The sequence below is a fragment of the Paroedura picta genome, chromosome 11 (genome assembly GCF_049243985.1).
Source record: "Paroedura picta isolate Pp20150507F chromosome 11, Ppicta_v3.0, whole genome shotgun sequence".
In the NCBI taxonomy this organism is placed as follows: domain Eukaryota; kingdom Metazoa; phylum Chordata; class Lepidosauria; order Squamata; family Gekkonidae; genus Paroedura; species Paroedura picta.
Genome location: NC_135379.1, coordinates 20,474,609 through 20,499,869, shown reverse-complemented (window position 1 = coordinate 20,499,869; position 25,261 = coordinate 20,474,609). Strand labels below are relative to the sequence as shown.

General features: G+C 38.7%; 1 protein-coding gene across 4 annotated transcripts in view; it reads left to right on the top strand.

The window, feature by feature from the left end:
* The window catches only part of CDK6 (cyclin dependent kinase 6), a 114,581-nt gene that overhangs the window by 69,905 nt on the left and 19,415 nt on the right, over nt 1-25,261 (top strand). For all 4 annotated transcript variants that reach the window (XM_077303997.1, XM_077303995.1, XM_077303994.1 and 1 more), the window contains 2 exons: nt 6,311-6,420; nt 23,990-24,040. In XM_077303997.1, the coding sequence (XP_077160112.1) occupies nt 6,311-6,420; nt 23,990-24,040 (161 nt within the window). The remainder of the gene's footprint in view (nt 1-6,310; nt 6,421-23,989; nt 24,041-25,261) is intronic.

Below are 25,261 nucleotides of genomic sequence, written 5' to 3'. Positions count from 1 at the left end.
GCTTGTAGAGCCTGACGTCAAGAGCCTTTCACCCTGCATTTCCCACCCAGGGGATTGTAAACATTGGCTGGGAGCCACAGTGTTTTACAGAACCTCTCTGTCCTGCCAGCATACATGGTGACAGGTTTTCATGAAAATGGCAATACAGAGTTATTTCTGCCTGTCCAAAGACTTTTTCTGTTTCAGTGAAGGAGACGGGGGGGAAACATACCATCACTATGCTGGAATTTGAAAACATAAGAGACTTGTTTAGTGGGACCATATCATATGTGCCATAGCTGCCTTTCTCAGGCTAAACTTTCCCAACTTTGAGGAATGTGTAGAATGCCGTCGCTTAATCAGTAGCCTTAAGAGCCCTTTTATCTTGTGTTTGTTAGCAACTGGCAATATCAGTCTTATCTTGTTGTCCTTTTGTTGGATGGAGTGCCCTCAGACATGAGAACTAGAAGCATGAAAGCACTTATTACCTTGAACATTATTTGTGGCAAGTCTTTGACCCATCAACTGGAGAGAGGGGAGGGATCAGGGTGTGTGGAAATGGATTTCAAATGAGCTTGCTAACAATATGCCATTGTTAAGTTTAATTCCAGAAGTTGAACCCCACATTATAGGCATATCAGAACTCCTGAAGGTGTAACGAAAAAGCTTTCTCTTGATCTATTTTTATACATCATCAGTCCCTTGGCATTCTTATGGCAAACTAACAAATTGGTGTTTTGTAAAGATGCCTGAACCATTGACAATTCAAGCAAATATGAATTTCAGTTGCCAGTTTTCCCTTAGGTCTGGATATTTATTTGAGTTTTTTTGTCAGGTATTTAATGTCTCATAAAACCTTAACCTTTCTCTTATAGCAGAGATTCAACTTTCCTGTAAGTTTCCTTAAAGGATTAAGTTGGACAATCCTTTGTATCCATTGTTTGTATATTAAGTGAATTCTAAAGGAATTGCTGTCATCCATCTGACCTTAAGAATCTTCAGAGTCCAAAAGTAAAGAGAAGCCGCCTACTTTCATCCCCTCTTCTTAGACTGAGGTCCTGAAAAACAAAACTAAAGAATTTAAATAAAATCAATTTTTTAAAAAACCCTTTGACCCTTCTCTGCAGCCTCTAGAATTCAAGAGAGAACCCTCGATTCCTCAAAAAACAAAATGAACAACAAGAACAAAAGAATCCAAAAAACTGGGCAATATTTTTCAAAGACCAAACAATTCTTGTGTTTATTTTATGCAGAAGTAACCAGGAGTAACCAAAACTAGTTCCTAGATGCAATACCCATTTCCAGTTATGAAGATTTTTTTGCTATTTTTTTCCATTAATTTTGTAAGTCTCCTTGAAGGCCAAACATGACAGGATGGCAGAGTAAATGTTTCCTCTAGGGATACTTTTTTGCCATAAGGTTCTAGAGAAACAAGTTTTCTGTTGGGAAGCCTTCTCATAATAATTCCATGCCATAAAAAAGGAGAAACTTTAATGAACTATATGTAGTACTAACTAACTCTGAGCAGAGTTACACCTTTCTAAGCATGTTGATTTCAATGGGATGGAATACTGTTTACGCACTGGAAGTTTCATGCTGGGCTGCATGCTGGAGTTTTAGTTGTGGCAGGTTGCCCCACCTCTTCCTGCACCCACACGGGGGAGCATTTGGCCTGGTGTACCTCATCTGCCCACGATTTGTGCTCCTGTATGGGAGGTGGGGCAGTGAAGTTCCCAGTGCATAAACGGTCAAAGTGTGTAACTCTACTTAGGAATTAGGGTTTTTAATGTAAATTATAGCATATAATATTCTTAATTATGTGGTTGGGTTTTTTTTTAAAGAAAGGAGTATTATATAATCTAACAATTGTTGAATTTTTTGAAATATATGCTATTAATAGAGGAAAATCCTGTTAGCTATGCTTGGCTAGGAAAACACAGCTTTTGTATGCAATAACAATTGTGCACGTGTTCCTAATGCTTGACACTTAATACAAAAACCACTGCATCAAGATAAAGTGCCTTCTGCTGGTGTTTATACACACATACTCATGCATATATTGAGAACGGATATACCTAAAAAGATTCTAAAAAGCACCACCATTCTAGGATGTGGTTCTTCCTAGAAATATAACACAAGTTTCTGATTAAAGTTTTGGTTAAACCATTAAATGAAATGTGTGTGTAAATGAAAAGTGTATAGAGTCTTTCTTTCATCCAATTATCTTATGTAGGTATTTTATTTTCCAGGATCCAAAGGTCCCAAAGCAGGACATACCATAATGCATGTCAAACTGAAACTACTGTGATAAATCATATAAACAAGGCTTACAAAAATAAAGTGTTGTTTTGATAAAGTGTTGTTTCACCAAACAAACAACAGCAATAACTGGTTTAACTGGTAATCTGTACAGAAAACTAGATATTAAATTACAAGTGCAGTGAAAACGTGGCTGGAAAAATAATAACTTGCACGCACCATTCCAGAGAGATCCGTTTGCACCAATCTAAATCCAACTATGTCAATGGGCTTCCAACCTAACTCTACTAAGAATCAATGTTAAGGGAGTAATGGTTGTCTGGCTTTGAATCCACACATCTGCATTGAATGTTCCTTTTCCTGCGCATGCCCAGTCCTGAGCATCTGAATCCAGACATCTAATTAAAGGGAAGGTTTAGTTCCCGCTCCATAAGGATACTGTTTATGTCAGAGGTCCCCAATATGGTGCCTGTGGATGTCATAGTGCCTCTCACCACCTCTCCTGGTGCTCACCAAGGTTTTTAGAAAGTGGGTGGGGCCAGGTGGGACTTTGCCTAGCAGGGCTTTTTATTAGCCATTGGAAAGCTGATGGTTTGTGTAGATTTTTTTTTTAAACTTTGCCTTTTTAGCGGCTGCCACCACAGCACAAAGATCTATACTCTGGCAATCAATCATAGGAGAGCAACATGGGAGAGGCTTGGCAGACGTTGTTTGAGAAATTTTAATTGGTTTATTCTATGTTGTTTTGATGTGATGTACACTTCCCCAAGATGGCTGGGCTGAAAGGGGCAGTCTTATAAATCAAATTATTTTTTAAAAATTAAAAAGCCAAAGCTTTGTCCTGAAAAGTGTCTTTCCGTTTGTCCTTCCTCCAGTTTTCTCTAGTATTCTTTTGCAAAGATGACCTGCTATTACTTCTTCATGATATCATGCCAATGTTTTTCCTTTGTTGTGAAACCTCTGGTTTACCTAAAACAAATTCTGTCATATAAGTAAAAACAAAGCAAAAAAGGAAGTTATGAGCTAGTTCTTGAGCTCACCATATCCTGTCTTCATAATAATTTTAACTTCTGCTTAACTGCCACCATGAATGGAATGTCCACAAATATTTGCTTGGTTTCTCTGGTGAGAAAAGGAAGGAGAGAGAGCCGGAAGCATCTTTACACAGATTCAGTGCATTGCTCTGCTCTTTTTAAAATAATAGACTTAACCCAGAAAAGTTATTCCTTGAAAGCAAGTGGAAAAGACTGCAAACCCTGAGTATAGCGTTCATAACTCACTTTGCAACTAAATGCTGCAGATCTGTTTATCAAAATGCAGACACTTTCTGATCTTTCTTGATGAGGGATGCAAATATTCCAAATTATTAATGGACAGCTCCCTATCTGAACTTGTATTGATTAGTTTCATTATTGAAAATATTTCTAAATTACAACTCAAGCAAATTCATTTCTAGATTATTTCTTTGTGGGGGGGAAGCATCATTTTTGTCTTGGGGGTCCAGGCTGGTTTTTGTTTTTTTATGTTGACATTAATGTCAAAAGGAAAGTCACATTTTTGCAATACTCAGCTACAGTATTTCATAGCTGAAAAAAATGCATTTATTGCTTCCTGCTAGTATCTTAATTGTACCTAGTATTGTGAGGAGTGTGATTGTGCAAATACACAAAACACCCATAGACTTCTTCCCATGACAACGCCATCTTCCCATTCCTGCCCCATTTTGCAATCAGAAAGCTTTTTTAAAAATTAGTCATTATTGGGCAAGTGCTCCCCTTTTTCACTTCCTTTCCTATTTAGTAACTATTATTCCACCCTTCCCTGGACAGTTTGGAGGGGAGAAACATCAAGCTGCCTTCTCTTATAGTCCTGAAGGGACTAGTCAGTGCTTGGAGGGACTGGCTAGTGGATGGGTTCTTAGGGCAGGAGGCCAGGATCTTCTACATGTTCTTTCTGGGCACCAAATATTAGCAGAATGGCAGAACACCTCTGTTTTACAGGCCCTGCGGAACTAATTAAGGTCCCACGAGGCCCTGATCTCATTTGATAGAGTGACTGGGGCCAAAAAATGGAAAGCTTGAATGTGGCATGTGGATGTTCCTTGCAGTGAAAAAAAAATCTAGTTCATCATTATCCATATGTAGAGATGTAGAGATACTTTGCAGCTGATGCTGAACTGAAGCTAGTGTGTGATGGTTGGATCCTACTATTCCCTTTCATCGTTTTTTTTCTGATGAGAAACTCATTCCCCATTGGAGAAACACTTGGTCAAAGGAAGTCAGGGAGTGGAAGGGAATCCCAGAATCCAACCTGTAATCTTTTTTTTTTTAATGGAAAAGCTTTAACAGTGTAAACTCACAGCTACATCCTTCTGAGACCATGGGGGTAACTCTGCTCAGAACTAAGAGACTCAACTTAAAAATACAGCAGCTATTGATACTGCAACTTTCACCACTTCTCTAAAAGGAATTACATTTCCTTTTGGTGAACAGATTTATCTGAGCTGTTGCAAACAGAGCTTTGTAACTAACAAAAAGAAATCAATCAAAGTGTAAATATTTTCTATGAATTTCTTCCCACAGAAAAGGACCACAGTTCACTTGTCATAAAAATTCCTAATATTTTGTCTAGCATAAAAATCATTCATCAGGTTCCTGAGAAAGATACACAGACAGAATCATGAACCTTTGTCCTTTCCTCCCAGAAGCCACAGGGAATAGGTATAGGAGAGGAAGAAGCTGGAGCTCTTGTATGGACTTCCTTCATTCATCTGATTCTTGGAACCTTGTGTCTGTTGGTTTCCTGCCTGTGAATCAGGTGTGGACATAGATGTATACCCAGTTCAGGATCCAAATGTTGACACATCACTTCAAGTGTCACTACTATCATCACATCACTACTATCACAGTTTTATTTGTTTGTTTTTATTATTTATAGCCTGCCTTTTCTCACTGAGACTCAAGGTGTATTATAACTTGTAAATCAATACAATCAACAGGATGGGACATCCAGTATGCAGTGTAATAAGATTGCAGCGGCATCACGTTATATGACAAAAACTGGATCCTTTAAGTCAGGGGTAGTCAAACTGTGGCCCTCCAGATGTCCATGGACTACAATTCCCAGAAGCCCCTGCCAGCGAATGCTGGTAGGGGCTTCTGGGAATTGTAGTCCATGGACATCTGGAGGGCCGCAGTTTGACTACCCCTGCTTTAAGTACTAGCAATGTTAATAGGTAGACAAAACAACCAATGCAGGTTTTTTGGTCTGCCTCTCATGTCCAACAGTAAACTGAGTAAGCCTAAAGAATCACTAACATAACCTTCCAACCAGGGAAAGGGCACAGGATTAAACATACACCATTCTTCTGTTGCAGAGCCAGTTTACAGACATTTACACCCCAAATAAACCAGTTTCAGCTTTCTTTTGTCCTCAGCAGTCTGACCTTTTTCTAAAACAGAGGTTACAAATAGAAATCATAGTATTGAACAGGGTTTTGAACCAACTTGATCCTCTTGTGTAAATATTCTTGAACTTTTCTCCTTTCTCCCTTCAATGTATACATTTAATAAATAACCAATGTTTCTTATTCCTGACCATCAAATTAATCTGATGTTCTATTGTGTTTTTCCTCCAAAATATTATTCTAACAAGTGCATTTCTAAAAGCAGCAGCAATATTATTGTGTTCATCCTTGTAGCGTTAAGCATTTGTGTACGTCACAGTTGGCACAAATAATTTCCCATTTTTCCCATTTATAGCATTATTGTTATTGATTTTTAAACATTTCCTTCACAGATCCCAGATATTTCTTCCAAAAATGTTTTTTAAAAAGAATCTCAACATAAGGCAACTGTAGAACAATAGTATAACCCCTTTTAAGAAGGTTATTATGAATAGCAACCACGTTATTGTTATTTATTAGTGATCACAATGTTTACAATTATGTTTATAGAAAATGATGTACTAACATAATAATTAATGGTTCATAATCTTAAAGAGGATTGTTTTTCTTAGTAGTGACCTTAAATTAGATGAGTCATCTTGTTTGCTTTTCCTCATTGTATTGTAGGTTGTCACTTTGTGGTACAGAGCTCCTGAAGTTTTGCTTCAATCAAGTTATGCAACACCAGTTGATCTTTGGAGTGTTGGCTGCATTTTTGCAGAAATGTTCCGTAGAAAGTAAGAAAGTTTTAAAGATCTTTTCCTTATTTCAGAAAGGTACACTAATGTTGTATACAATAGAGGGTTGGTGAACCATGTTTGAAATGGCAAACAATCAACAATTGATTTACCAATGCTCTCCCAAATATTATTTTGCTGAACAAGATGTTTTGGAGATATCTTTATTTGGGGGAGGATGACAATGACCTCTGTATTAAGGGGGGGGAATAAGTCTCTTTTTAAAGATTGTACCTTGCTGTTTTCTGCACATTGCTATGCACTTGCTAAAATGTTGATAAAGAGGTTCAAAAACTTTTGAATACAGAAAGAATGCAGGAAGGTTGTACAGTGGGGTTCACACAAGCATTTCTCTTTCAGGAATAATGAGGGCCAAGTCTGATTGGAAAGGACACTTTCTGATTCAAAAACTTTATCCCTGTTTCCAGAACTTGACTGAGACTTGCTATAATTATACAGAAATGAGGGAAATGAACTTTCAAGTTCTAGTCCTTTTCTTGCATTAAGTCAAAGCAAACAAAAACAGTTACATTACTAGCTTTATTAAATTCACAACCATAATAGCAAAGATTAATGTAATAATATTTCGTCATAATAAATTACATTTTGTTACAAGTTTATTCAAATCTGATCTCCCTGATAATCATAATGAGATATGTCAAGGTCTCATTCCCAATCCTCTGTAAACCTTGGGCACCAAAAGGTCACATGGGCCAGATCTTTACTAGATCTGTGGTCACAAGAGCAAACGTGTTCATCAAGCAGAGTCCTGTTGACAGTTGTAAAATGTTCATGTGAACATTAGTAAATGCCTTTCTATGCTCAATAAACAGCAGATCATCAAAGTATTCTGGAACATATAAAAGGAGGAAATGCACTTTATTACTTGTGCATACTTCATAGAATCATAGAGTTGGAAGGGGCCATACAGGCCATCTAGTCCAACCCATCCTGCTCAACGCCGGATCAGCCCTAAGCATCCAAGAAAAGTGTGTATCCAACCTTTGCTTGAAGACTGCCAGTGAGGGGAAGCTCACCACCTCCTTAGGCAGCCTATTCCACTGCTGAACTACTCTGACTGACTTCAATATATTCTTATTACGTATTTTGTAGGGTTGATTCCTAGCACTGAAAACTGGAGCCAGAGCTAAGCCCTGGGAATCTGTGGCAAAGGTTAAGCCCTGAGAGTGCTGCTTGTCACAAACTCTTCCATTTTTCAAATGACAGTGGTTGGGGTTTGTAGATTTTATCCACACAGTTTTAAATTCCCTTCCTTTAGACTGATGGATGAAATGGTTAGCATCTAAGTAAATCAACTGCCTCCTGTTATCTTCTCCAAACACTTTTAGTAGCTTAAGACGATATGTAGTATAGTGTTAACCTGTAAATTAACAGGCCGTACCCACTTTCAGACAGCTCAGTTAAGAGAGGTAGAAGATCTTAGTGAGCGAAGGAGTTTCATGCTAATTTGTAAACATGATTTCTTCCTTACAAGGATTGTCTATCAGGAATTAGAACCAAATCAGAAGTTAAAACCAGTCAGTAGTAGAGTTACCACTCAATAAATACCTTAGTCAATTAATTCAATATTTTAATTGATTAACCAATTTGCAAGTAATTCAGATCTTTACAAATCTGCATATGCATATAACATTTCGGGGGGAAAATGTTTTGTGGAAAAAAAAACGTTTACACTGCCATACAGAGCAGAGTTATACCCTTCTGACTTCAATGGACTTAGAAGGTTGAAATAACCTGAAATAATTAGGAATCTACTGCAAGTTCCTGCTCTGGTATTCTACAGTCTCATTTAAAACACTTTTGACTTGTCAACATATAAGGTTAAAATACCACAGTGCCATGGAATCAAAAATTTTCACCTTTGGAATGCTGCATTTTGTTACCTTTGCAGTCGGCCTAGATAAGCCATCTCTTCCATGTCTGCCTGAAGCTATGCAACCCCAACCTGTCAAGCACAAAAAGGAATGTTAGCCATTAAAGGTAAAGGTATCCCCTGTGCAAGCACTGGGACATGTCTGACCCTTGGGGTGACGCCCTCTAGCATTTTCATGGCAGACTCAATACGGGGTGGTTTGCCAGTGCCTTCCCCAGTCATTACCATTTACCCCCCAGCAAACTGGGTACTCATTTTACCAACCTTGGGAGGATGGAAGGCTGAGTCAACCTTGAGCCGGCTGCTGGGATTGAACTCCCAGCCTCATGGGCAGAGCTTCAGACAGCGTGTCTGCTGCCTTACCATTCTGCACCATAAGAGGCTCAGTAGCTATTTAGGTTACTATGATACCTGCTTCAAGAGAGGGGCTCATGTCCATCTCTTTCAAAGTCATGGGACCTACACCCCTTGCAGAAGGATGTTTATTATCTCCTGAGTCAACCAGCCCATTCGATCTTGACGTCAACAACTATGAAAGGCAAATGTTGAGTCTAGATATGGAGGGCTGCACTCTGCTAAGCAGCTTGTCCGCCTCATCAAGCGTGACAAGCTGAAAGATGGCAATCACTTGACGCAACATTATCACAAAACCAATGAGAAATTGCAAAAAGGAGACCCCCTGTGTTAGTTTTAGTTTCTCAAAAGCCCATTTAGAAAGTAGATGTTTAAACAGCACTTTTATTCAATGAAAATTTTTATTGTGAACTGTGTAGCTACTTTTTAATGAGCTGTTTTACTGAGGCAATAAGTTTGTTGGCTGGGTCAATATTTAAACAAAGTTAATTGTTTAATTATTGTAGTGACTCATACTTCCCTTTTCTCATTACTTTAATTGTTTCTCTTTAAAGGATTTCAATTGTATATTTAGGCTGTAATCCTAAATTTTTATTTATTTATTTAATTTTTATACCGCCCTCCTATACGGCACAGGGCGGTTTATATACAACCTTGTGGGTATTACATGAAATGACCTAAGCATAGAACATAATAAAAATGACATCAACAATAATCCAACAGTGGTTTAAATTAACATAATATCAACAATATTATAACACGAACACCAACTTAGATAAACCCTCAGAGAGGTCAGACTGGTGTAGGCCATGCAGGAGGTGTCTAAGAGAGGACCTGTGCATGAGGTTGTGTATCATTAAAGATGTCACCATTGTATGCCAATGAATTGTGTTGCGTCTTTCTTCTCCAAACTGGCCTCCTACCTGCCAAACAACTTTTCAAATGATAAGTAAAAAATAAACAACTGTTTATAAACAAACAACTGTGAGGCGGGCCAATAACTGCTATTGAGGTATGTCACATGAGAAAAAATGGTCTTCATCTGCTGGTGGAAGACACCACTACAGGGAGACAGATTAATTTACTCCCTGGGGAGGGAGTTCCAAAGTTTTGGTGCTACAATCAAGAAAGTCCTTTCTTGGATTGTTACCTGTCCAGCCTCAGGTGACAGGGCAACTGAAACAGGGCCTCCAAAGATTATTGGAGTGAATGGATAGGTTCATATGGGAAAAGGTGGTCCCATATCACCACAGTGGGATAAGGGTATATGTAACATTATGTTAAGAGCCTCTTGTGGCAGAGAGTGGTAAGGCAGCCAACATGCTGTCTGAAGCTCTGACCATGAGGCTGGGAGTTCGATCTCAGCAGCCAGCTAAAGGTTGACTCAGCCTTCCAGCCTTCCAAGGTTGGTAAATGATGGGGAAGGGAATGGCAAACCACCCAAATTGAGTCTGCCAAGAAAACGCTAGAGGGCGTCACCCCAAGGGTCAGACATTACTCGGTGCTTGCACAGGGGATACCTTTACCTTTAAAATTATGTTGTTGGTCCAATGCATTGAGGACCAATATGATTTTTTAAAATCTGTGTGAAATTCTATCCAGATTTATGAATTCATAATGAATTATACTACTTTTCATGAGTAGATCCATTTGGAATAAGGATTCCATTTTATTACGAATGTTGTTGAGTTAAGAAAAAAATCATATGGATTTGTTTTATAATAATTAGTTCAAGCATAAGGCATGCACCAAAACAGATATGCTGTAACTTAGCTGGAAATTGTCTTACTGTTCGGAATCCTTTAAGTCATTAATTTTCTAGGGCTGTTGCTATAACTTCCATACCCTAGAAAGAGTGGAGATTTGGTGGCTGGAGAAAGCATTCAATATTAAGATGATGTACAAAGTTGGAGATATTTATACCAACTCTAGATACTTTTTGTGGTTTGAATTATGCTCAAATAGGGGGAAATATTTCTCCTACAAGACATCCAAGAACTGCCATATTGTGCTTCAGTCACTCAGCTTGAGAGACCATTCAGCTCAGTGTACCCAGAGGCAAAAGGCTCTCCCAAAATATCAATTTTCAGGAAATCAGTATGCATTGTTGCCCTTCTTGTGTCTGGTCATGATTCAAGCTGTCATTGTTATTCTGTTACATTGAGAGGCCACAGGGTTAAATTAGAAGCCTGTGTTCATTCAGCCTGGATGGTATGAGTCCAAGACTCTAGAAGAAGGGCTGAAAAAGCTAATGTAATGAACTGGCCTCCTGACTGGGATGTCTCAGGCTAGTTTGATCTTGTCAGATCTCAGAAGTTAAGCAGGGCTGGTTGGCCTTTGTTAGTACTTGGATGGGAAACCTCCAGGGGAGCCTAGGGTTGCTATGCAGAGGTAAGCATTAGCAAGTCATCTCCGGTCATCTCTTGCCTTGGAACCCCAGTAGGGTCACCACAAGTCAGCTGTGATTCGATGGCACTTTTCACCTCCACAATAGACTGCCTGCCTGTCCAGAGACAAATTAAAATCCAGTTTAATTAGGTTTGCTTAGGAGGCATCCGCATGATCATGAACATAAAAGAAATGCAGAACATTTTAGAATGCAGGCCTGGGACAATGATTGTCCTTTCACCACTGTTGATCTAGACCAGGGGTGGTCAACATGCGGCCCTCCAGATGTCTATGGACTACAATTTACTTGGTTCAGAAACCGCAATTAGTACAGAAAGCCATGACAAGTGTGTTGACTGATTCCAGCAATATAGATCATATTTCACGATTGTTAGAATAACTTCACTGACTTCCCATTTGTTCCTGGGATCAGTTCAATATGCTGGTCATTCTATTTAAAACCCTAAATTGTTGGGAACTAAGGTATCTAAAGGACTGTCGACTGTAATATGTTGTGGTAGTCTTCTCCTATTGTTTCTAGGCTTCCCTTTGCTGTAGACCTTTTCTGCTTAATGTAACTGTATTTTAATTATATCATCAGCTGTCTTAAAAATAGGGGTGTGTTTTTTTAGTAATGGAGATGTTTAAAACAGACTAAATGAGGCCCCACCATCTCAATCCTCCCTTATTTCAATCTAAACATGCTTCAAACCAAATTGTAGTATTATAGGGTTGTTTTTGTTTTTTTGTTCTCCATGATACCCCTCCCTTCAACCCATTCCCTTCCTCATCCTCATCCTTTTTTGTTTTTGTTTACTATTTCTTTAGACTTATAGAATGAGATCTCTTATGGAATGTACATTTTTGCATTCAGAGTCATTAGAAGTTAAACTGAATAAAACTAATAAATGGAAAGTTTGACAAGAATGTTGGTGCCCACTGTACCCAACACTGACAACATGAGGGTGATTGTGACAGGAAATATTGATGGTACCCAGCCTTTTCCTTGGGCAAACATGTTACTAATAGATATTGTACATGTATAGCCTTGCATGTTTTGCATCCTAATACAATTAGCTGTCCCAGACGTATGGAGAGGGGCTGCCTAAAATCTCATAAATAAAATAAAATAAAGATACATGTATATATATAGAGAGAGACAATATGTTATACATTCAGTATAAGAAACACACACACACACATATATACACACACACACACGCACACATTTCTAGCATTAATTATAGTGTGTGTGACCAAATTAAAATAAAGTAGAAAACAGTAAACGAGTTCCTGAACGTTAATAATTCTATTATTACAATATATAAATTATGTTTTTTTTAAATAATGTTTACATTAGCTCCCTTTGTTCTCTGTTTTTCTGGCTTATCTTTCCAAGGGCCTACAGTTGAGTTGATTGATAACCGTTAGTCAAATCCAGTAACTGTATCAGTCTGTGGTCGGACAGCAGTGTTGAAGTGGATGCCAAGCTATTCCGTTGTGGTTTTCCTTCAAGCTTCCAATCATGCCAGACTTTGTCACAGTAGCAGATAAGATGGGCAAAGGAAACCGTTGATAAACCATAGAAACCAAAAACTGTTACTTACTCTAACAAAAGCAAGGGGGAGGGGGAGAACTCCAGCTTGGCATGCATGGAACATTACAGAAAGCGCATCATTGAGTGTTTAATTTTGTTGCAGAACACAAAAACGGCATTTTGGTGGTGAAGGCAAAAATCTACATTATGGTACCACCAAGACAGTTTAAATGTTAGCCAGGCAGAATCTCTCTAGTAAATTAACATTTTATCTTAAACTCTATTTTATATTAAATATAAAATCAAGGTGCAGTCTACCCAGAGAGCTGTCCTGCACAAACCCAATGGGATCCATGGAAGCTACATAGGAGAATCATAATTAATGTATTTCATTATACTTTTGTCTACTCAGCTCATTTCAGTGGAGCTGGTACAGGGGGACTTCCCAGTGGATTGTATCACAATATTTGTATTATGTAGGCAATGTGTTTGTGGATGCATGCTGATATATGGTGTACTTGTGCTTGCACTGAGGCACAGGATTGGACCAGGCATTCTTTTTTCTCTTTCTAGGGTTATATTTTCTTATAATTTTATGAATAATCTCCTTCACTAAAGAGACTGATTTGCTGTAATAGATTATTTTTAGAAACTGGAAAATGGTAATAGGAGGTAAATCAGGAAAGAAAAGGGATAAACCATATAATGGGAAATTCCATTTGACTGATCTTCATGTTGACCCTAACAGCAACTGTTTTGTAAGGGAAAAAACTGCAGTCAAATTGAGAGCTTTCAGTGATAACCACATTTATCTAGTGAAAGCACCTCTAAGATTGGACCATATTACTCTAGTCTTGGCCCATCTGCACTGGTCACTCTTGACCTCTATGGGAGCAGATAAATAGTCATGTACATTATAACAGACTTTAATCTGAGTATTAAAGATGACTAATTTAAAAAGTCACCTAACTGATTTATTTGTCCTACATGGCTACTCTCTTATGAAACTGCCTGACCATTATGGTCATCTTCAAAGGCCCTGCTTTAAATGTCCCAGTCTTCTGAGGCTATATGAGTTGAGCTACTGGAGGGCCTTGAAGCTTCATGACAAGTTTTCCACCAAACTCACTCTTGCCGTCTCAGTTCCTGTTTCCTGTTGCACACCTCCAGTATGGAGCTGTCTTCAGAAAGAGGATTATGCCAGGCTTCTACTAGCTTATTGATTGAGTCACTGGAGAGCACTGGATCCTGCAGAGCTTCCAGAATCTGCACTCCACATTTACAGGGGGGAAGTAGGGTACTGATTCAAGCCTTCAGGGCAAAATGGTCCAACCATGGCACTCTTGTGAATTGTACTGGGCCAATCTGTATCCATAGCCCAAATATTAAATCCAGTGTGTGGCCTGCTTGATGTGTAGGGCCAGTTACAAACTGGGAAAGCCCTAGTGTTGTTATGACAGACGTTAGGTCCGAGTTCTGCATTGATATTGACGTCCTACAGAACCATCATCCTGGGGAATTGCAAGGCCCACACACCCATTAGCTCCAAGAGATTCAGCAGGGCTTTTTCTGGTGCATTAGGCAGACTGTACTCCAGAGATATGGCCAAACTCTCCACTGCATCCCATACCAGACCCACATGCCCAATACCTGGAATCATTGTGACATATCTTAAAAGACACTTGGTTCTCAGTGGGAAAAAAAATTCTATCCAAAATACTTTCATAAGTTTGCTTGATTTGACTAAACTTTATTTGGTCCAGAATGTATATGTCGTTTCTTCTACACTTAGCTAGAAGCAACGAATAGAGTAAGTTTCAAACTCCGTGCAGGAATACAGAATACTTTTCCTACTTTGGGATAACATTGTTTAATGCAAACTGCAGATATTTTACTACGTCTTTCTGTATGATTTTTCTACGTATAATAATTGTTTAGTCAAGTCATATTATAATGCAAAATGTGTGGAATACAACCCTTTCATTTCTTCTGCAATTTAAAGAGAGTGTTTGTTTTGGCAGTTCTCTGCATGTTCATCAAGTCTCTATGGTTTTGATCTTTAAACATTACGTTGATATGCACCCAAGGAAGTGGAAAAATCAAATAGATATTTGAAAGAGGATGGATCAGCAGGATGTTGACAGGCTCTAAGGATAGCTGAGGCAAGAATACAATACAGATCTGAAGCATTTTGCCATCTTGGAACCAAACAAACAGAATTCTGAGCCAGGTCTGCTCAAGAGGATGAGAGAAAGGGAACACGTGTGACATATGGGGCAGTTTTCCCCCAGCCCATCAGTTCTTTTGGACAGGCTGCTTCTAGGGACTTCACATGGGGCAATAGGAAGCAGGGGCTTTGAGAACCAGGGATAATCAGTGTGACATAGTGGATAAGATGTTGGACTAGTATCTGGGAAACCCAGATTAGGATCCTCTGTCTGCCATGGAAACTTTCTGAGTAAATTTGAGCTAATCACTGTCCCTCAGCCTAACCTGCTTCACAGACTCTTCTAGGGCCTAAAAGCATCCTTCCAGAAGCAAATAGAGTTGGGCAAAATTGCCACACGTTTGGAGAAAGCCCACAATTTCACCTCCTAGTAAGAACCAACTCTTCTTCTTCTAACCAGGGCTGATCTTGCTTAGCTTCTGAGATCCAGTGAGACAGAGCTAGCCAGGGCTATTTCTTTTAAAGCCCTGGGGCTGGAAAGACCAGTTGCTCTCATATGATCATGCCTGAGATTTTCATCAGAAGCCCTACACTCTTTGCCGCCATCTTTGAAGCTTATATGGGTGAGAAATTAGAGACCCAGCTTGGTCACTGTCAGTGCCTCAGTTGTGGCATTCCATCCATGATACAGATATCTGGATTTTAGACATTTAGCCATCCTTTTAACAATAGATGGGTAATTTATTACCCTTGTTATGTGGCTGTTTGTATTCTTTTATTGACTTTATTTTTTTTAATCTTAGTGCTTAAGTATTTATGATTTTACTGCTTCTGTTTTAATCTCTGAATGATGTTTTGCTGTATTGTAACATTCTGGAGGTCTCCTTGGGTACTTTTTTGTATATGTAAGTGCAGAATATAATTTTTTTTAAATTAACAATGAGCATAGGGACAGTCTAGGAACGTTTTGGTTCAGTGGAAGTTAAAAGGCCACTGAAAGCCTTTCCCAACCCCACCTTTTGCTCTCCTCAAAAGATCTTTGTTTACAGATTCCAACCTAGCCAGAGACTTTGTGGTATGGCATCTGTGCTTTTCTTTGCATAGAAGAGCTTAGGATCTGTCTGCTAGTCTTTTTTGAGGGGGATTGGAAATTTTATTGGAATACATTTCATCTTCCTACAAAAGGAGTTGTCTGATGAGAGAGACAGAAAAAAAGTTGCTCCCTCGAAGGAAAATTCGTATAGATATCCACAGATAACAGTACCATCTTGTTAGCTTTTTATTTTATTTTTTTAATTGTCTACATGTGAGCATGATACTGAAAGGAAGTTTTTCAGAGATTTCAAAAAAAAATCTATAGAATACAAGTTTTGGTTCAAATATACAGACAGAATTTAAGCACTTCATAATTTTGAGTTTAGAACAGATTGAGTGTAATTTAATATGCTGATTTAATTACAAACTGAGAGAGCTCTAAAAATGCTAAAATAAACATATAAACTCTTTTATGCATAATCTATATAGTATAAATTTTAACTGGCTTTGAACAAAATGTCAGTTTGTTGTGCTATTACAATTACAAATGCTCTCTGATTTTAATGCTCTTAGGGTTGGGTTTTTTCATATTTCTTTTCTTGGTAAGCCTAGACAGCTGTCCTAAATTACATGTTTTCACTTTATCTTGCCTTCCTGTCTTTTATGTTCAAACCTGGACAGCTGCTGTAAAAGTTGAAATTTTACCTCTCTCTGCATAATGACTTGGTATTTAGTGGTTGTAACGGTTTCTGATGCTTTTATTGTCTTGAAAGTCCAGGTGCCTTCTGAAGCTAATACTCTCTTGTTTCATTACAAATAATTTTGCAGTACATGCCATTTACTATCACCTGCCAAGAGACAACAAATATGGATACCAGATTCTTTATCCATGTGGAAATCTAAATTCTGAATCTACTCTATTAGGCTATTCATGTGAATTGAGTTGCCTCCTGTTTGTTTTGTGGCAAAACACACTTTTTAAAGGATCATATTAGTCGAAATCAAGGGGAAATGGGAGGTTTCATAGAGTTTATTATATTGGATCTTGGTTAAGAAATTACGGATGAGAATGGATACCATCTAAGGTTGCCAGCTGGTCAGGGGAGAAATGTTCTGTTCCTTTAACAGGAGCTTAATATGCAGGAATGAGCAGTTGAAGCTTTTCATGGCATGGAGCCTAAACAGCAATGCCTGATAATTGCGGCAGATCAACATATATTAATGGGACAGCTACAAGGACCAGTTTAACACTTGGCGATCTTAACACCATCCATAATTCAGTTGTGATTTTCGTGTCGTTCTTTGCATGTTGCTAAATACACGTGAAAGATCTATAAATACCAAATTTCTTATACACATAATCAAACCATTGCTTCGCCTATCCAGAATGGTCTATTTCAGCAGGTGCAGCATCCAGAGTCTCAGGCACAGGTCTTGAGACTCCAAGGACTCAAGCTGAACGTTTGCAAGGGGAGCACATGGCCTTTCCAAAGTTGTTCCTTTCCCTGTTTGTGTAGGGTTGTCCAGGATTCACAGCTACTTGTAAACCACTTAGTACATTTCAGTTCTTTTTCAAATAGAGTTTTAGAAACAGGAACTGATGGATTGAATTTCTCTTCTCCACGACATTTGTCATATATGAGCTACCTTCCTTTATTCCGTTTTGTTTACTTGCTCTGCACCGCTGTTAGCAAAGCCTGCAAGGAGGTAAGAGTTAACTTCTTTCCTGCTTTCATTCATGTGTACAAACCGCTTTCAACTGATACAAGCAGGAGTATGTTTGGTTAAGCAAAGTTTATTCCATGAGAAACTGACCTGCTGGCATTAAACATTTGCTATTCAACAGTTTCCCAGCATAGCAGTTGGACTAGGAACGTTTTCAGTTGATGAGGCCTAAGGGAAGCTGCTTGATAAGCTGTTGCCTCAACGTTTTAAAAGTCAATCAACATGACTGAAAAATAAAATCTATTCTGCTGTTGAAATCAAGCTGTCTTTCATAGGCATTTGATATTATTATCATGAAAATTTCATATGACTTTGCTCCATTTTGACCCTCTCTGAACTCAGTTAAAAATCTCAGCAAATATGCTTCCCTTTTTCTGGGCCTCAATGATTATGATTTGCTCACAGTCACCTACATTTTGTTTATGTGATTTTTTTTCCATGTGTGGTTTACTTTTCTCACTGAAACTCAAGGTGGATTGCAGCTAAAAACACTGCAGTCAAAAAAGGCAGAACCAACAGGTACTCCATAATAACTGGGATGGAGTCATTGATGGAGGTGGTACCCCAAGGTGGTAGAGGAAGAGGTGGTTTTTATGCCCCATTTTTCACTGCCTAAAGGAGGCTCAAAATGGGTTACAATCTCCTTCCCTTCCTCTCCCGACAACAGACACTCTGTGAGGTAGGTGGGGTTGAGAGAGCTCTGAGAGAACTGTGACTGTCCCAAGGTCACCCAGCTGGCTGCCTGTGGAAAAGGAGCGGGAATCAAACTGTAGTGTAATACATACCATAGAGCAGTGTACTAGAGCAGGGTCACAAAATTAGAAGATAAGACAATAATCATAGCATAGTATATATAAAAATGAATGTATTAAATTACATCAGCATTATAAAAATACCCCTAATGGGATCGTTAAATAAAAGCTTATATGAACTCAGTGTTAGTTAATTTACATCACTTGAAAATCATAATAGTTGCTGAAAATATAGATTTATTAAACAATAACTATAAATCTTTCCAATATATTAATATTCCTTTTTCAAGAGAAGTGTTTACTTATTTAGTTGAGTATCATTAACAGATGTATGACTTCCAGTTTTTTTTTTAAATGCAGATATATAAAAAGGGGGAGGCATTTTTTATTCATTTGCCAAACTTTACATATGATTTCCATATTGTTTTAATCTTCATAATGTTTAATTTTCCTATAACTATCCAAAAGTAACCTTTAGTATTTCCTGCCTTGCCAGAATGGGAGCTGATAAAATGTACACATGGAGAAGAATATTACTTCTTGTTTGAAATAAGAGGACTTAGAATTTGACCACAATTCAAGAAAGGTCTTTTGACTTTTTAATTAAAAATTGCTCCCCCTCCCCACCAAATTAATTTATTTATTATGTTTTCTTCATAACGACCAAAGGGAGTGCAAACATACCTGTAAAACCAAAACATTCAAAAGTCCTATGGCACTTAAGAGAGCCAGTTTGGTGTAGTGGTTAAGAGTGTGGACTTCTAACCAGGCATGCCGGGTTCGATTCTGCACTCCCCCACATGCAGCCAGCTGGATGACCTTGGGCTTGCCATGGCACTGATAAAACTGTTCTGGCCGAGCAGTGATATCAACGCTCTCTCAGCCTCACCCACCCCACAGGGTGTCTGTTGTGGGGAGAGGAATGGGAAGGCGACTGTAAGCCGCTTTGAGCCTCCTTCGGGTAGGGAAAAGCGGCATATAAGAACCAACTCTTCTTCTTCTTTTTCTTCTTCTTAATGGCCAACGTTTATTGTAACATCTGCTATATTATGGATTGTTGAATTGTGCCAAGTAGACGTTACCCTAGAAAGGGTAGATGGCAGTGGAATACACCATAGAGTTGTAGCTGACCTCATTGACCCTATAGGATATTCAAGGCAAGAGATGTTCAGAGGTGATTTGCCATTGCCTGCCTCTGCATATCAACCCTGGATTTCCTTGGTGATCTCCCATCCAAGCTTCCTTAAAGGCCTATAAGACGGCGCTCTTCCACCAGGTTTTTGGTTGAGGCTGGGCCAAGGAAGATCTTTTGGATCCCTCCTTCTCCTCTGCCTGAGGTGCTGGGTTGAAGGGGACTATGGAGTTTTAAAGGGCTTGCAGACGGACTGTTGTACTGTTGTATGTATGGTTTTTATTTATTATTGTTTATTATTTTACTGTTGTACACCACTGCAAGTCAGCTGGCTGAGGGCGTCTGGTTAATAAATGTAATAGAATAAGTAAATAAATATTTTCATTAGTAAATCTCACAAAACTGAAAACACAAATGATTTTTTTAAATAGAAAAGTAGTTTGTTTCCTCAGCTTTAATAGCTGGAGAAATTTTTAAAAAACCCTACAAAGTACACTTTAACTGTGTATAAGCTTCTTATTGTACATGTAAACAGTTCCTTCAGATCATGGCCAATGTATATAATCATCACCTTCTTTAATAAGAAAAAGAAGAGTTTTCTTAGAATAGCAGCAGAACCCTAATCGTCTTGAAAACCGACACTGTTCTTATCTTGCTTCAAAGTACATTACCAGTTGAAGGGTTGACATAAAGATTCAGGGCCTGGATTCATTTGTCACCTTTGGACTTCAAATTCCTGTGCAAAATGCATTAGACCAATGAGGAATGTGCGCTCCTTGTTTGTTTGTTTGTTTGTTTGTTTGTTTGTTTGTTTATTTATATACCGCCCTCCCTGGAGGATCAGGGCGGTTTACATTAAACTTACAAACAATACATGAAACAGCCTGAGTATATGGTAAAGGCATCGAATGATGCCCTTGGACTTTAAACTGAACTCTTGGATTGATAAATTGCAATATTTTGGGACTAGAATACTTTGATTTTAGGAAGGGCCAATTCTTTCATATTTGACTAAAAATATGTAAAGATAATATAGATTTGGTCAGCATTTGATACCATAAACAGAGAAAAGCAATGGGCCAGGTTACAATCATGTGCAGTTTCTAGATGATTACTGCATTGAATTTGATTATTGTATGTAAGTATACAGCTATACAGGTGTGATAGTCAAAAGCAGGGTCATTTAACAGAAAGAATTCCCGTGGTTAAAGGAGTGTGGCAAGGATGCATATTGACTCTAAAACCTTTGCACTCTATACAAAAGACCTGTTGTCAAACATGGATGTAAAGGCTCCATCACTAGGATGTCATCCAATTATTCTTCTAAAGCTATATGGTGAGGATGTTTTGTTATTATAATTGATTAGGCAACACTTCAGAAATCAAATTGAGCAATTTATTAATTACTGTAAAATGGGATAACTTAGCAGACATCAAAATAAGAATGCCCCATCTTCTTATTATCTCCAAACAGCAATACTTGGCAAATGGTTGAGATTTTCAGATGCTGCATTGGTGTATGGGGCACATTATGGCAGCACAGAATTGTCAAAGATCTTGAGAGATTGTAAACAAGCTTTTTTCCTAATCATATTGGGAATTCCCACTTGGATCTCCAATTTGATAATGAGATTAGAAATTGGTTTATGTTCCCTACAGTCCATTGCATACAAACAGGCTGTCAAGATGAGGTTATAAATATTTCTGCTGGAATCCTGTAGTCTATTAGTATATCTTATGAGGCGAGACTCATTTTTCATCATCATATGTTAATATTTTTCTCTCTGAATGGTATGAGGATTTTCAACGGATGATCATTTATTCAGTTATTGCTCATATCTCTTATTGAACACAATAAGTGAAGCTAATTTATTGCAATTTTGATCCATGGTGTGTACTGATTTGTAAAGAAAGTGTTCTCCTCTGTATTATGGGCATATCCTCACTACTTGCTTTACTGTAGCTATTTGATCACTATGCAACCCCCTAAATATAGACATTTAATTTCATTGACAAGATGCATCTCATTTCCAAGAGCTGAATATATTGAAAATCTTAGAAATAATAGATTCCCTGGATAGAAAGAATGTGTTCCTGCATTGATGGAGCAGTAGAAACTGTCTCACATGTGTCTTTATATAATCCCTTGTTTGTGAAAGCCAGATGTGATATATTGGGAGTTTCTGTTATTTATTTATTTGTTTATTTATTTGATTTCTATACTGCCCTTCCATATGGCTCAGGGCGGTTTACATACAACATGGGGGATACATGGAACATTGAATTATGACATTCTATGTTCAAGTAGTTAAATTGTTGAAATTGTTGGGCTCTAATCATATGGACTGGTTGGAAGCTGTTGCCAAATTTCTTGTATATGCTTTTAAATGGTGATGATATTCAGTGATTCGTTGATCTATGTTTTCCATATCCTACCTATCTATGGTTGAAAGGATAGGAAAAGAATGAAAGTTATTTCAGCTGAAGGTGAAGGTATTTCAGTTTTCATTGCAAGGTATGGATTTGAACTCGGTCTCCCAGTCTGACATTAGTGGAAAATACTTCCCAGTTTCTTCCCTGTCCACAGTTGATAATATGAAATTTCAGGACAAAGTTAAAATGAAGCCTGGCAAAATCTGTAGGTAGCATTCACCCCTTTCCTAAGGAGTTTCCTACATGTTCTGCACTGTCATCAAGGTAAGTAGAGCAGAAATCTGAAAACAGGATTCCTCTGAAAATGGCTCACTTATCCCCTTTTCTGTAACCATGGAATGAACTGTGTTGGCACACCTCTGTGTGCCTAATGTTTGACGGTGATCTGCTAATAATGGGTGTGGTAGTTTACTCCAATAGACCGCTTATGCACTGGGAACTTCTGTGCCCCAGCTTCCATGCAAGAACACAAATCGGGGGCGGATGAGCCAAATGCTCTCCCATGTGGGTGCAGGAAGAGGTGGGGCAACCTGCCACGACTAAAACTCCAGCCTGCAGCCCGGCATGAAACCTCCAGTGCATAAACGGTCATGCTGAGTCTGCTATACATTCACACAGAAATACTAACCCAAGAGGAAGAACATCTAACCCCACTGGAAAATGCAAAGCTGTAAAGGCTGGCTGCTTTGGACTGAAAGTAACTAGAAATTGGTCAAAGCACGCAAAACTGTCAGCTGTGGCTAAGGGCTTGTCCAGATGGCAGCTTTCTCCATGGCTGGTCTAGAACTATAGCATTTAACCAGAAGCTCAGGGAAGTGCCAAAAGGAATAGCTAGGGCCATATTAGATAAGGGTTTCCGTTAGATGGCCGATCCTTTGGGCTGTGACATCTGGCACTCCCTGGTTTACATTATGACTTGTCAGGGTTCAGGACAGTCTCTTTGTAGCTGTCAGATGCACTGAATCAGCTCAGCAACCCACCCCCCCCTAAAAAAAGGGACTTTCCAGATACTTACAAGACGCAACTCAATACATGTCTGCTCAGAAGTATGTCTCACTGTGTTCATTATGGCTTACTTCCAGGAAATTGCATAGGGTTGTGTCTTCTAGTTGTTTGTAAGCAAAGTAATGTGAGCCAAGATACAGGGCTCGTCAGCAAGCTTTTGATGCTGCATTAGGGAGAGAAACGAGAAAATCAAAATGTGTAACTGCCATCTTAGCTGGCTATACTGTACAAACAGTGACAAAATCCAGATATTTGTCTTTGGAAGTTATTTCTCTTGCCTTTCATAGCTGGCTTCCAGCCCAGAATTTGAGGCTGCTGTATTGGCAGTTCTAAAAGTTCTCACGTGGCCCTGTAATGTATTTGGATTAGAAATAGAAGGCTTTGTGTTTTCTTCCCCCCCACCCTCCCCAAACGTTAGTTTCCCTTTCCTATGTTACATATTTGGTGGATTTTGTCATGCTGTGAGGTGGTTTCCAGTGAGTTAATCTGTTGAAAATGCTTTGATATTCTTGCCTGGCTCAAGATTAGTCATTCTTAAGGAACTAGAATGAGCCTTGCAAAAAGTAGTCTTTCCGTTTTTTAATGCAAGTGACTTTCTTACAGCAGAAGACGCAGATCCCTTCCTCGTTTCCTAAGTGATTTCGTGCCTCCTGTTTGTGTAGGGGATGTAAATCAAATTATGTTTCACAAGCAGTGATTTTGGCCATGCAAATGTACTGCCACCATTTCAGGTGTGCTACTTTTGGAATTTCAGTCAGCGGTCCTAATCCAAAGAATCCGTCTCATTGTGTGAAACACACGATCTTTTAAAAACTTTTGGGCACCGCAGATGGAAGAAAAACGTTATATTAGCTGTACCTTTCAAAGTAGATTAGAACAAACATTTTTTGACCTTGATGAGCATTGATTTTCTTTTGTCACAAAGTGGTGGGAAGCAACGGAATCAGCCTTCTGGAGTGTCCATACAAACAATGAACTTTGCTGCCACCATATGTGGGATGGGTTTCAACATTAGGATTTGGTTGGTGAGAAACTGAGGCTCAGACAGATACTATTGGAAAGCACGTGACAAAATTATACATAGTGGGGGGGGGGAATTAAAAAATAAATTATTGAAAAGTCTTTTTTTTAATGTTTTCTTTTTCAGGGCACTTTTTCGTGGAAACTCTGATGTGGATCAACTAGGAAAAATCTTTGAGTGAGTAATAATTTCCCGCATACTTTGTTAGGGGATTTCTAAGTACAATCCAAATAACTTTTCCTGAGAGTAAGCCCTACTGACTAAACCTGAGTAGGATTCTGAGTAGGCCAGTTTAGCACTGAGTACCCATTTGCTACATCAATTTCAGGCACTTCCCTTCTAGCTTTTACATCTGTTGTCCTTCTATCATACTGGATATGTATGTTGTATACATCCTGTTTGAGTGGCCACTGTTGGGAGGATTGCTGTGTGGAATGTGACATCCACATCCATGGGCTGTGTTAGTCTGTAAGGCTATTAGCAATAGCAGGACAAACGTTTCCTCTCCATGCCAGCTTGGGAATGTTATTTTTAACTTTTTAAAACATTTGCAGATATCCTGTCTGTATCCCGCCCCCTGATGCTCATGCAGTCCTGGAACCTGGAGCACCTACCCTTCAATTCTTAGCCAGTAAAGCACTCCTTTGCTGTGTAGATCAGTCGTCTCTGTGCTAGATCAGTCATCTCGCCTTCTTTTTATTCTTTTTTGCATTATTTCCAGTAAGGCATGGCAAGAGCTGTTCTATATGCATTCAGTTTATTATGTGAATGTAGCTACTGACACTGGTTAGCTATTATAAGGCCTATTAGAGATTACTTCTTCTATACGACAAGAGGAATGAATTTACCTGTAGCACTATTGTGATACTTAACCCTGATCCACTACCAGTAGCTTCAGCAGTGGAACAGGCTGCGTAAGGAGGTGGTGAACTCCCCCTCACTGGCAGTCTTCAAGCAAAGGTTGGATACACACTTTTCTTGGATGCTTTAGGATGCTTTGGGCTGATCCTGCGTTGAGCAGGGGGTTGGACTAGATGGCCTGTATGGCCCCTTCCAACTCTATGATTCTATGATTCTATAACTATGCAATCAAAATGTGGTTGCAATAGTTTGTGGGAAAACTTGGACTTTCCAGCTTTTTAATTACTAATTTCCTTAATTTTCCTAGTAACTCCACAAATTGGATAAAATATCCTGGTTAGTCTCATTCCTAAATATTTTAAATACATTTTTGAATGCAAGATTTAAAATGTCTTTGAGGCAGCACATCAAGGCTGCCATAGACTGTGATTTTTTTCTTTTCAAAGAACTTAGGTAGATAAATGAATTTATTTATAGCTGGATTTTTAATTGTTTACAAAGCCAAGCAATAAAACAAATAAAAAAACAAAAAGCTAT